The sequence below is a fragment of the Pongo abelii genome, chromosome 6, assembly GCF_028885655.2.
Source record: "Pongo abelii isolate AG06213 chromosome 6, NHGRI_mPonAbe1-v2.0_pri, whole genome shotgun sequence".
Taxonomy (NCBI): domain Eukaryota; kingdom Metazoa; phylum Chordata; class Mammalia; order Primates; family Hominidae; genus Pongo; species Pongo abelii.
Window position 1 is genome coordinate 99769920 of NC_071991.2, and position 14974 is coordinate 99784893.

The 14974-nt window shown below is 40.4% G+C and overlaps 1 protein-coding gene across 22 annotated transcripts in view; it reads right to left on the minus strand.

The window, feature by feature from the left end:
- FBXL13 (F-box and leucine rich repeat protein 13) overlaps positions 1–14974 on the minus strand; it is a 277460-nt gene that overhangs the window by 214238 nt on the left and 48248 nt on the right. For all 22 annotated transcript variants that reach the window (XM_054559623.2, XM_054559618.2, XM_054559619.2 and 19 more), the window contains one exon: positions 14127–14294. In XM_054559623.2, coding sequence (XP_054415598.1) covers positions 14127–14294 — 168 coding nt within the window. The remainder of the gene's footprint in view (positions 1–14126; positions 14295–14974) is intronic.

Consider the following 14974-nt stretch of genomic DNA (forward strand, 5'->3'; position numbering starts at 1 on the left):
AATTCTACCTCAGTCTATAGTGCAGTAGGGGAGTTTGGGGGGAAACCAAGGTGATTCTGCCATTCCCAGTTTTGCATAGGTCCCTGTGGAGAGTATGAATCTCCCTGGGGGCACTCACCCACTCACTCTTTCCCATGTTCCAGTGGTTCTCCTGGCTCCATGCTGAGCCCAGACAGGCTGGTCCCCAGCTTCATTCCTCTCTACAATCTGTGTTCCCCAGCAATCTGATGTTTTCCCAGGAAGCACACAGACAGAAGATTAGGGCTGACCTGGCAAGGATATGGCTTGTATGCCAACTGCAGCCCCTGCCTGATTCAGCCCTGTGCAACCGAACACCCAACAAAAGAAACATGGGCATAGAGAGAGTAATTGGAGGTGGGAGGTCCTTCAAGATCCAGGAGTAGACTAGAATCAAGGCCAGTCAACAGACCACCTTACTCTATAATCAAACCCCAAGGGCATCAAAGAAGAAAAAAGCAAATAAAATCCATCCAACGGACAGCAGTTTCAAAGATTCAAGAGACATCGGCCCACACAAATGAGAAAGAACCAGTGCAAGAACTCTGGCAATTCAAAAAGCCAGAGTGTCTTCTTACCTCCAAACAATTGCCCTAGTTCCCTAGCAATGATTCTTAACAGACTGAAATGGATGAGATGTCAGATGTAGAATACAGAATAAGGATAGGAATGAAGATCATCAACATACAGGAGATAGTTAAAACCCAATCCAAGAAATCTAAGTAGTACAATAAAACAATACTGGAGGTGGTAGACCAAATGGCCATTATAAGAAAGAAACAGGCCAGGCGTGGTGGCTCACGCCTGTAATCCCAGCACTTTAGGAGGCCAAGGTGGGTGGATCACCTGAGGTCAGGAGTTCGAGACCATTCTGGCCAACATGGTGAAACCCCATCTCTACTAAAAAATACAAAAAAAATTAGCCGGGTGTGGTGGTGCATGCCTGTAATCCCAGCTACTTGGGAGGCTGAGGTGGGAGAATCGCTTGAACCCAGGAGGCAGAGGTTGCAGTAAGCCAAGATAGCACCACTACACTCCAGCCTGGGAGACAGAGGGAGACTCTGTCGCAAAAAAAAAAAAAAAAAAAGAAACAAACTGATCTGATAGAGTTGAAAAACACAATAACGTACTTGTAAGTATTAACAGCAGAATCAACCAGGCTGAGGAAAGAATCTCAGAGGTTGAAAACTGGCTCTCCTAAATAATTCAGTCAGATGAAAATAAAGAAAAAAACAATAAAGAAGAATGAACAAAACCTCCAAGAAATATGGGATTATGTAAACAGACCAAATCTATGACTCACTGGCATCCTTGAAAGAGAAAAGAGAGGGAAAGAAACCAAGGAACTTGGAAAACATATTTCAGGATATCGTCCATGAAAATTTCCCCAATCTTGCAGAGAGGCCAACATTCAAATTCAGGAAATGCAGAGAACTCCTGAAAAATGCTACAAAAGAAGGCCATCCCAAGACACATAATCATCAGATTCTCCAAGGTCAAAATGAAAGAAAAAAGGCAGCTAGGGCCGGGAGCAGTGGCTCACGCCTGTAATCCCAGCACTTTGGGAGGCTGAGGCTGGTGGATCACCTGAGGTCAGGAGTTCGAGACTAGCCTGACCAACATGGAGAAACCCCGTCACTACTAAAAATACAAAATTAGCCGGGCGTGGTGGCACATGCCTGTAATCCCACCTACTCAGGAGGCTAAAGTGGGAGAATCGCTTGAACCCAGGAGGCGGAGGTTGCAGTGAGCTGAGATTATACCATTGCACTCCAGCCTGGATGACAGAGTGAAACTCCAACTCAAAAAAAAAAAAAGGGCAGCTAGAAAGAAAGGGCAGGTCATCTGCTAAGGGAACCCCATCAGGCTAACAGCAGACCTGTTGGCAGAAACCCTACAAGCCAGAAGAGATTGGGGGGCCTATATTCAGCATTCTTTAAAAACATAATTTTCAACCAAGAATTTCATATCCAGCCAAGCTGTTTCCTAAACAACGGAGAAATAAAATACTTTTCAGACAAGCAAATGCTAAGGGAATTTGTTACCAACAGACATGCCTTACAAGAGGTCCTGAAGAAAGCACTGAATATGGAAAGGAAAGACCATTACCAGCAACTATAATACACTTAAGTACATAGACAAGTGATACTCTAAAGCAGCTACACAAAGAAGTCTGCATAATAACCAGCTAACAACATGATGACAGGATCAAATCCACATGTATCGATACTAATCTTGAATGTAAATGGGCTAAATGCCCCCAATTAAAAGGCACAGAGTAGAAAGCAAAACCCAATGGTATACTGTCTTAAAGAGACCCATCTCACATGCACTGGCTCCTCTAGGCTTAAAGTAAAGGGATGGAGAAAAATTTACCAAGCAAAAAGAAAACATAAAAAGGCAGGGGCTGCTATTCTACTTCCATACAAAACAGACTTCAAACCAACAAAGATCAAGAAAAGATAAAGCAGGGCATTAAATAATGATAAAGGACTCAATTCAACAAGAAGACCTATCTATCCTAAATATATATGCGCCCAACCCAGATTCATAAAGCCAGTTCCTAGAGACCTACAAAGAGACTTAGATAACTACACAATAATAGTGGGAGCCTTGAATACCCCCACTGACACTATTGAACAGATCATCGAGGCAGAAAACTAACGCAAATATTCAGGACCTGAACTCAATGCTTGACCAAATGGACCTAATATAAATCTACAGAACTTTCCATCCAAAAACAACAGAACATACATTCTTCACATCTGCACATGGTCCATACTCTAAAGTCAACCACACATATTGGACATAAAACAATTCTCAGCAAACTCCCAAAAACCAATATCATACCAATCAAGCTCACAGACAATGCAATAAATATAGAAATTAATGATAAGAATATCAATCAAAAGCATACAATTACATGGAAATTAAACAACCTGCTCCTAAATGACTTCTGGATAAATAATGAAATAAAGGCAGAAATCAAGAAATTCTTTTAAACTAATGAGAAAAAAGATATAAGGTATCACAATTTCTGGGACACAGCCAAAGCACTGTTAAGAGGAAAGTTTATAGCACTAAACACCCACATCAAAAAGTTAGAAAGATCTCAAATTAACAACCTAATATCACAACTAGAGGAACTAAAGAACAAACCAACCCCAAGACTAGCAGAAGACAACAAAAAATAACAAAAGTCAGAGATGAACTAAAGGAAATTAAGAGGCAAAAAAAAACCATACAAAAATCAATAAATCCAGGAGCTTTTTCTGTGAAAGAATTAAGAATACAAGGTAGACTGGTAGATAAACTAATTTTTAAAAACAGAGAAGATCCAAATAAACACAATCAGAAATGGCAAAGGGTGTATTACCCCTGGCCCCCCAGAAATACAAAAAACCCTCAGAGATTATTATGAACACTTCTATACACACAAGTTAGAAAACCTAAAAGAAATGGATAAATTCCTGGAAACATACAACCTCCAAAGATTGAACCAGGAAGAGATTGAATCCCTGTACAGACTAATATTGAGTTCCAAAATCAAACGAGTAAGTGATGACAGTAAGATTGTAAAAAGGCCAGGCATAGTGGCCTTTCTATACCAGAAAAATACAAAAATTAGCCAGGCATAGTGGCACATGGCTGTAGTTCCAGCTACTTGGAGGCTGAGGTGGGAGGACTGCTTGAGTCTGGGAGGTTCAGGCTGCAGTGAGCCATGATCACACTACTGCACTCCAGCCTGGGTGACAGAGCAAGACCCTGTCTCAAACAAAAAAATCAAATCAGTAATAAAAGCCTACCAAACAGAAAAAGCCCATGACCAGATGGATTCACAGCTGAATTCTATCAGATGTATAATGAAGAGCTGGTACCATTCTCATTGAAATTATTCTAAAAAATTAAGGAGGAGGAATGACTCCCTAACTCATTCTATGAGGCCAACATTATCCTGATACCAAAACCTGGCAGAGATACAACAAAAAAAGAAAACTTCAGGCCAATATCCTTGATGAATATGGATGCAAAAATTCTCAAGAAAATACTAGCAAACCGAATCCAGCAGCACATCAAAAAGCTTTTCCACCATGATCAAGTAGGCTTCATCCCTAAGATGCAAGGTTGGTTCAATACATGCAAATCAATAAATGTGATACACCACATAAAGAGAACTAAAAACAACCACACAAGCATCTCAATAGATGCAGAAAAGGCTTTCAATAAAATTCAACATCCCTTCATGTTAAAAACCCTCAACAAACTAGGCACTGAAGGAACATACCTCAAATAATAAGAGCCATTTATGAAAAACCCACAGCCAACATCCTACTGAATGGGCAAAAGCTGAAGGCATTCCCCTTGAAAACCAGAACAAGACAAGGATGCCCTCTCTCACCACTCCTATCCAACACAGTACTGGAAGTCCTAGCTAGAGAAATCAGGCAATAGAAAGAAATAAAAGACACTCAAAGGAAGAGAGAAAGTCAAACTCCCTGTTTGCAGACAATATGATTCTATACTTAGAAAACCCCATAGTCTCTGCCCAAAAGCTCCTTGATCTGACAAACAACTTCAACAAAGTTTCAGGATACAAAATCACTGTACTGGCTGTGCACAGTGGCTCATGGCTCCCAGCACTTTCGGAGGCTGAGGAAGGTAGATCACTTGAGGCCAGGAGTTCGGACCAGCCTGGCCAATATAGCTAAACCCCATCTCTATTAAAAATACAAAAACTAGCTGGGTTCGGTGGCCCATGCCTGTAATTCCAGTTATTTGGGTGGCTGAGGCATTAGAATTGCTTGAACCCGGGAAGCAGAGGTTGCAGTAAGTCCAAGTCACACCACTGCGCTCCAGCCTGGGTGACAGAGTGAGACTCTCGTCTCAAAAAAAAAAAAAAGCAATGTACAAAAATCAGTAGTATTCCTATACACCAACAACATCCACACTGTGAGCCAAATTAAGAATTCAATTTCATTCACAATAACCACAAAAAAAGAATAAAATAAACAGGAATACAGCTATAACCAGCTATAACCAAGGAGGTGAAAGACCTCTACAACAAGATTTACAAAACACGGCAAGAAAGAAAACAGAGATGACACAAACAAATGGATAAACAATCCATGCTCATGGACAGGAAGAATCAATATTGTTAAAATGGCCAAACTGCCCAAAGCAATTTACAGATTCAATGCTATTCCTATCAAACTACCAATGACATTTTTCACAGAATTAGAAAAAAACTATTTTAAAATTCATATGGAACCACAAAAGGGTCCAAATAGCCAAGGTAATCCTAAGTGAAAAGAACAATGCTGGAGACATCACATTACCCAACTTCAAACTACAATATAAGGCTACGGTAATCAAAACAACATGGTTCTGTTACAAAAACAGAAATGAAGGGGGTGGGGGGAGGTTCCAAGATGGCTGAATAGGAACAGCTCCAGTCATAGCTCCCAGGGTGAGTGACACAGAAGACGGGTGATTTCTGCATTTCCAACTGAGGTACTGGGTTCATCTCACTAACTGAGGTACCAGGTTCATCTCCCTGGGGCTTGTCAGAGAGTGGGTGCAGCCCACCAAGCGAGAGCTGAAGCAGGGCAAGGCATTGCCTCACCCGGGAAGTGCAAGGGGTCAGGGAATTCCCTTTCCTAGACAAGGGAAGGGGTGACAGACGGCACCTGGAAAATCAGGTCACTCCCACCCTAATACTGCGCTTTTCCAACGGTCTTAGCAAACGGCACGCCAGAAGATTATATCCTGTGCCTGGCTCGGCGGGTCCCATGCCCACGGAGCCTCCCTCATTGCTAGCACAGCAGTCTGAGATCAAACTGCAAGGCAGCAGTGAGGCTGGGGGAGGGGTGCCCGCCATTGCTGAGGCTTGAGTAGGTAAACAAAGTGGCCTGGAAGCTCGAACTGGGTAGAGCCCACCACAGCTCAAGGAGGCCTGCCTGCCTCTGTAGACTCCACTTCTAGGGGCAGGGCATAGCCAAACAAAAGGCAGCAGAAACCTCTGCAGACTTAAATGTCCCTGTCTGACAGCTCTGAAGAGAGTAGTGGTTCTCCCAGCACAGAGTTTGAGATCTGAGAACAGACAAACTGCCTCATCAAGTGGGTCCCTGACCTCCAAGTAGCCTAACTGGGAGGCATCTCCCAGTAGAGGCAGACTGACACCTCACACGGCTGGGTACCCCTCTGAGACGAAGCTTCCATAGGAACGATCAGGCAGAAACATTTGCTGTTCAGCAATATTCACTGTTCTGCAGCCTCTGCTGGTGATACCCAGGCAAACAGGGTCTGGAGTGGACTTCCAGAAAACTCCAACAGACCTGCAGCTGAGGGTCCTGTCTGTTAGAAGGAAAACTAACAAACAGAAAGGACATCCACACCAAAATCCCATCTGTACGTCACCATCATCAAAGACCAAAGGTAGATAAAACCACAAAGATGGGGAAAAAACAGAGCAGAAAAGCTGAAAATTCTAAAAATCAGAGCCTCTCCCCCTCCAAAGGAACGCAGCTCCTCGCCAGGAACAGAACAAAGCTGGACGGAGAATGACTTTGACGAGTTGAGAGAAGAAGGCTTCAGACGATCAAACTTCTCCGAGCTAAAGGAGGAAGGTCGAACCCATTGTAAAGAAGCTAAAAACCATGAAAAAAGATTAGATGAATAGCTAACTAGAATAATCAGTGTAGAGAAGTCCTTAAATGATCTGATGGAGCTTAAAACCACGGCACGAGAAATACGTGACACATGCATAAGCTTCAGTAGCCGATTCCATCAAGTGGAAGAAAGGGTATCAGTGATTGAAGATCAAATGAATGAAATGAAGCGAGAAGAGAAGTTTAGAGAAAAAAAGAGTAAAAAGAAATGAACAAAGCCTCCAAGAAATATGGGATTATGTGAAAAGACCAAACCTAGGTCTGATTGGTGTACCTGAAAGTGATGGGGAGAAGAACCAAGTTGGAAAATACTCTTCAGGATATTATCCAGGAGAACTTCCCCAACCTAGCAAGGCAGGCCAACATTCAAATTCAGGAAATACTGAGAATGCCACAAAGATACTCCTCGAGAAGAGCAACTCCAAGACACATAATTGTCAGATTCACCAAAGTTGAAACAAAGGAAAAAATGTTAAGGGCAGCCAGAAAGAAAGGTCGGGTTACCCACAAAGGGAAGCCCATCAGAATAACAGTAGATCTCTGGCAGAAATTCTACAAGACAGAAGACAGTGGGGGCCAATATTTAACATTCTTAAAGAAAAGAATTTTCAACCCAGAATTTCATATCTAGCCAAACTAAGCTTCATAAGTGAAGGAGAAATAAAATCCTTTACAGACAAGCAAATACTGAGAGATTTTGTCACCACCAGGCCTGCCCTAAAACAGCTCCTGAAAGAAGCACTAAACATGGAAAGGAACAACTGGTACCAACCACTGCAAAAACATGCCAAATTGTAAAGACCATCGATGCTAGAAAGAAATTCCATCAACTAATGAGCAAAATAACCAGCTAATATCATAATGAAAGGTTCAAATTCACACATAACAATATTAACCTTAAATGTAAATGGGCTAAATGCTCCAATTAAAAGACACAGACTGGCAAATTGGATAAAGACTCAAGACCCATCAGTGTGCTGTATTCAGGAAACCAATTTCACATGCAGAGACACACATGGGCTCAAAATAAAGGGATGGAGGAAGATCTACCAAGCAAATGGAAAACAAAAAAAAGCAAGGGTTGCAATCCTAGTCTCTGATAAAGACTTTAAACCAACAAAGATCAAAAGAGACAAAGAAGGCCATTATATAATGGTCAAGGGATCAATTCAACAAGAAGAGCTAACTATCCTAAATATGTGTGCATCCAATACAGGAGCAACCAGATTCATAAAGCAAGTCCTTAGAGACCTACAAAGAGACTTAGACTCCCACACAATAATAATTGGAGACTTTAACACCCCACTGTCAACATTAGACACATCAACGAGACAGAAAGTTAACAGGGATACCCAGGAATTGAACTCAGCTCTGCACCAAGCAGACATAATAGACATCTACAGAACTCTCCACCCCAAATCAACAGAATATACATTCTTCTCAGCACCACATAGCACTTATTCCAAAATTGACCACATAGTTGGAAGTAAAGCACTCCTCAGCAAATGTAAAAGAACAGAAATTATAACAGACTGTCTCTCAGACCACAGTGCAATCAAACTAGAACTCAGGATTAAGAAACTCACTCAAAACTGCTCAACTACATGGAAACTGAACAACCTGCTCCTGAATGACTACTGGGTACATAATGAAATGAAGGCAGAAATAAAGATGTTCTTTGAAACCAATGAGAACAAAGACACAACATACCAGAATGTCTGGGACACATTTAAAGCAGTGTGTAGAGGGAAATTTATAGCACTAAATGCCCACAACAGAAAGCAGGAAAGATCTAAAATTGACACTCTAACATCACAATTAAAAGAACTAGAGAAGCAAGAGCAAACACATTCAAAAGCTAGCAGAAGGCAAGAAATAAGAAAGATCAGAGCAGAAGTGAAGGAGATAGAGACACAAAAATCCCTTCAAAAAATCAATGAATCCAGGAGCTGGTTTTTTGAAAAGATCAACAAAATTGATAGACCAATAGCAAGACTAATAAAGAAGAAAAGAGGGAAGAATCAAATAGACACAATAAAAAATGATAAAAGGGTTATCACCACTGATCCCACAGAAATACAAACTACCATCATAGAATACTATAAACACCTCTACGCAAATAAACCAGAAAATCTAGAAGAAATGGATAAATTCCAGCATACATACACCCTCCCAAGACTAAACCAGGAAGAAGTTGAATCCCTGAATAGACCAACAACAGGCTCTGAAACTGAGGCAATAATTAATAGCCTACCAACCAAAAAAAAGTCCAGGACCAGACGGTTCACAGCCAAATTCTACCAGAGGTACAAGGAGGAGCTGGTACCATTCCTTCTGAAACTATTCCAATCAACAGAAAAAGAGGGAACAATCCCTAACTCATTTTATGAGGCCACCATCATCCTGATACGAAAGCCTGGCAGAGACATAACAAAAAAAGAGAATTTTAGACCAATATCCCTGATGAACATCAATGCAAAAATCCTCAATAAAATACTGGCAAACGGAATCCAGCAGCATATCAAAAAGCTTATCCACCATGATCAAGTGGGCTTCATCCCTGGGATGCAAGGCTGGTTCAACATACGCAAATCAATAAATGTAATCCAGCATATAAACAGAACCAAAGACAAAAACCACAGGATTATCTCAATAGATGCAGAAAAGGCCTTTGACAAAATTCAACAGCGCTTCATGCTAAAAACTCTCAATAAATTAGTTATTGATGGGACGTATCTAAAAATAATAAGAGGTATTTATGACAAACCCACAGCCAATATCATACTGAATGAGCAAAAACTGGAAGCATTCCCTTTGAAAACTGGCACAAGACAGGGATGCCCTCTCTCACCACTCCTAGTCAACATAGCATTGGAAGTTCTGGCCAGGACAAACAGGCAGGAGAAAGAAATAAAGGGTATTCAATTAAGAAAAGAGGAAGTCAAATTGTCCCTGTTTGCAGATGACATGATTGTATATTTAGAAAACCCCATCGTCTCAGCCCAAAATGTCCTTAAGCTGAGAAGCAACTTCAGCAAAGTCTCAGGATACAAAATCAATGTGCAAAAAACACAAGCATTTGTATACAACAGTAATAGACAAACAGAAAGCCAAATCATGAGTGAACTCCCATTCACAATTGCTTCAAAGAGAATAAAATACCTAGGAATCCAACTTACAAGGGATGTGAAGGACCTCTTCAAGGAGAACTACAAACCACTACTCAACACAATAAAAGAGGACACAAACAAATGGAAAACAATTCCATGCTCATGTATAGGAAGAATCAATATTGTGAAAATGGCCATACTGCCCAAGGTAATTTATAGATTCAATGCCATCCCTATCAAGCTACCAATGACTTTCTTCACAGAATTGGAAAAAACTACTTTAAAGTTCATATGGAACCAAAAAAGAGCCCACATTGCCAAGACAATCCTAAGCCAAAAGAACAAAGCTGGAGGCATCACACTACCTGACTTCAAACTATACTACAAGGCTACAGTAACCAAAACAGCATGGTACTGGTACCAAAACAGATATATAGACCAATGGAACAGAACAGAGCCCTCAGAAATAATGCCGCATATCTACAACTATCTGATCTTTGACAAACCTGAGAAAAACAAGCAATGGGGAAAGGATTCCCTATTTAATAAATGGTGCTGGGAAAACTGGCTAGCCATATGTAGAAAGCTGAAACTGGATCCCTTCCTTACGCCTTATACAAAAATTAATTCAAGATGGATTAAAGACTTAAATGTTAGACCTAAAACCATAAAAACCCTAGAAGAAAACCTAGGCAATACCATTCAGGACATAGGCATGGGCAAGGACTTCATGTCTAAAACACTAAAAGCAATGACAACAAAAGCCAAAATTGACTCATGGGATCTAATTAAACTAAAGAGCTTCTGCACAGCAAAAGAAACCATCATCAGAGTGAACAGGCAACCTGTAGAATGGGAGAGAATCTTTGCAATCTACTCATCTGGCAAAGGGCTAATATCCAGAATCTACAAAGAACTTAAACAAATTTTCAAGAAAAAATCAAACAGCCCCATCAAAAAGTGGGCAAAGGATATGAACAGACACTTCTCAAAAGAAGACATTTATGTAGCCAACAGACACACGAAAAAATGCTCATCATCACTGGCCATCAGAGAAATGCAAATCAAAACCACAATGAGATACCATCTCACACCAGTTAGAATGGCGATCATTAATAAGTCAGGACACAACAGGTGCAGGGGAGGATGTGGAGAAATAGGAACACTTTTACACTGTTGGTGGGACTGTAAACTAGTTCAACCATTGTGGAAGTCAGTGTGGCGATTCCTCAAGAATCTAGAACTAGAATTACCATTTGACCCAGCCATCCCATTACTGAGTATATACCCAAAGGATTATAAATCATGCTGTTATAAAGACACAGGCACACATTTGTTTATTGTGGCACTATTCACAATAGCAAAGACTCGGAAGCAACCCAAATGTCCATCAATGAGAAAATGTGGCACATATACACCATGGAATACAGTGCAGCCATAAAAAAGGATGAGTTCCTGTCCTTTGTAGGGACATGGATAAAGCTGGAAACCATCATTCTCAGCAAACTATCGCAAGGACAGAAAACCAAACACCGCATGTTCTTACTCATAGGTGGGAATTGAACAATGAGAACACATGGACACAGGATGGGGAACACCACACACCAGGGCCTGTAGTGGGGTGGGGGGAGGGGTGAGGGATAGCATTAGGAGATATACCTAATGTAAATGACGAGTTAATGCATGCAGCACACCAACATGGCACATGTATACACATGTAGCAAACCTGCATGTTGTGCACATGTACCCTAGAACTTAAAGTATAAAAAAAACCAGAAACATAGACCAATGGAACAGAATAAAGAGCCCAGAAATAATGCCAGACATCTGCACAATCAAGAAAAACAAGCAACAGGAAAAGAACTCTTCATTCAATAAATGATACTGGGATAACTGGCTAGCCACATGTGGAATATTGAAACTGGACCACTTACACCATATACAAAAATCAACTCAATATAGATTCAAGACTTAAATGTAAGACTTAAACCTATAACAACCCTGGAAGATAACCTAGGAAATACCATTCTGGGCACAGAACTTGGCAAAAATTTCATTATGAAGATGCCAAAAGCAACTGCAACAAAAACAAAAATTAACAAATGGGACCTAATTAAACAAAAGAGCTTCTATCAGCAAAAGAAACTATCAACAGATAAACAGACAACCTATAGAATGGGATAAAACATTTGTGAACTATACATCCAACAGAAGTCTAATATCCACAATCTATAAGGATCTTAAACAAATTTACAAGACAAAAAAACACCATTAGCCGGGCACGGTGGCTCACGCCTGTAATCCCAGCACTTTGGGAGGCCAAGGCGGGTGGATCACGAGGTCAGGAGATTGAGACCATCCTGGCTAACACGGTGAAACCCCATCTCTACTAAAAATACAAAAAATTAGCCAGGTGTGTTGGCGGGCACCTGTGGTCCCAGCTACTCAGGAGGCTGAGGCAGGAGAATGGTGTGAACCCGGGAGGCGGAGCCTGCAGTGAGCTGAGATCGCACCACTGCACTCCAGCCTGAGCAACAGAACGAGACTCCCTCTCAAAAAAAACGAAACAAAACAAAACAGAACAAAACAAAACAAAACAAAACACCATTAAAAGAGTGGTCAAAGCACACAAACACTTCTCAAAAGAAGACATACAGGCAACCAATGAGCATATGAAAAAATGCTCAACATCACCAATCATTAGAGAAATGTAAATCTCACACCAGTTAGAATGGCTATTATTAAAAAGTCAGAAAATAACAGATACTGGCAAGGTTATAGAGAAAAGGAAATGCTTACACACTGCTGGTGGGAATGTAAATTAGCTCAACCATTGTGGAAAGCAGTTTGGCGATTTCTCAAAGAACATAAAACAGAATTGCCATTCAACCCAACAATCCCATTATTGGGTATATGCCCAAAGGAATATAAATCATTCTACCATAAAGACACACGCACGCATCTTTGCTGCACATCACAGCACTATTCACAATAACAAAGATATGAAATCAACCTAAATGCCCATCAACAGTAGACTGGATTTTTAAAAATGTGGTATATATATACATTGAAATACCATGCAGCCATAAAAAATAATGAGATCATGTCCTTTGCAGCAACATGGAAGGAGTTGGAGACCATTATCCTAAGCAAACTAACACAGGGACAGAAAACCAAATACTACACCTTCTCACTTACAAGTGGAAGCTAAACTTCTGAGTACATATGGACACAAAGAAAGGAAGAACAGACACCAGGATCTACTTGGGGGTGGAGGGTGGGAGGATGGTGAGGATTGGAAAAGTATCTATTGAATGCTAGGCTTATAACCTGGGTGACAAAATAAATCTATACACCAAATTCCTATGACACGCAATTTACCTACATATAACAAACCTTCACATGTACTCCCTCAACCTAAAATAAAAGTTAAAAAGAGAGAGAGAGAGAGAAATAATTAGGGCAAGGATGACAGACTTTATTACATAAAGCTTTAAAATTTCTGTCATCAGCCAGGTGTGGTAGTTCATGCCTGTAATCCCAGCACTTTGGGAGGCCAAGGTGGGTGGATCACCTGAGGTCCGGAGTTTGAGACCAGCCTGGCCAATATGGTGAAACCCCATCTCTACTAAAAATACAAGGAAAAATTAGCTGGGCATAGTGGTGGGCACCTGTAATCCCAGCTACCTGGAGGCTGAGGCTGGAGAATCGCTTGAACCCAGGAGGCGGAGGTTGCAGTGAGCTGAGATTGCACCATTGCACTTCCAGCCTGGGCAACAAGAGTGAAACTCCATCTCAAAAAAAAAAAAAAAAAAAAAAAAAAATTCTGTCACCAGAAGACTCCACAAGCAAAACTGAAAGCAAACATCAAGTGTGGGGGAAAAAATTTCCAAATATATTCCAAAGGGCTAATATTGCCAATATAAAGAGCTATTACAAACCAGTAAGAAAATTATAGGAATTACAATGTAAAAACAGACAAGATAGGAGCAGGTAATTTGTAAAGGAAGAAATAATGGGCAAAAATATCCTTATTCTAACTGAATGCAATACATCAAGAGTAGGATTATAGTGTATACATACATACATACATATATATATATATATATATATATATATATATATATTTTTTTTTTTTTTTTTTTCAGATGGAGTTTTGCTATTGTTGCCCAGGCTGGAGTGCAATGGTGTGATCTCGGCTTACTGCAACCTCTCCCTCCTGGGTTCAAGCAATTCTCCTGTCTCAGCCTCCCAAGTAGCTGGGATTACAGGCATGCACCACCACACCTGGCAGATTATAGTATCTAATATATACGGAATTCATACAAACCTGTAATATTGCTCTTTCAGGTAACAGTGAAATGTCACATTTTAGAGTCTCATCTACAAGAGAGACTTCAGAAGAACTTTGTTCAGGAAAATTAGATTCTTCTGCAGCAGCTCTTTTGAGTATTAACCTATTTTTCCATTTTTTCAATTGAAGTTCATGTTTTAATATCTGCAATGAAAATAATTTTAAAATTCCATGGAATTGCTGTTAACGGTCAAGAGAGATGACAGACACAAAGCACAGTGCTTGACACAAGAATAGGACCAATTAAACATTATTTATGATCATCATCATTACTACATAAACTATAATTTTTCATAAGCATGTTTAATGTTCTCTGAACCACCAAAGTATTACAGATCATTTTCATTAGTTGTCATAAAACACTGGCACAGGCAGCCATCTTGAAAGGCTGATCTAGTCTCCTCTTTCACAGATGAGGAAGTGAGGACCACAAAGTCAAGGCTCTGGCAATGATAAAACTAGTAATTGGTGCATGGAGTGAAGGTGATTAACATACAGATAACAAAAAAGGGAAGTCAGAAGTAATGTATTTTGGAAATTGCCAAATTTATTGTCACAGGAAGTCCCCATTTTAACTTTTGATACACTTCTGAAAACTGTGTAATAAATAAAGGTAGTAAGTATTTCAGTCATAAACATATACACAATATTGGTGTAATATATATTGATGTAATATATATATGTGTATGTATATGTGTGTATGTATGTATGTATGTGTGTGTGTATATATACACAGACATATGAGAGCCTGAGGAAGAACACATGTGGAGCGCTTGACACACAGGTGTTCCCTGCCTCTGCTCCCAGCATACACTTGCCATCCT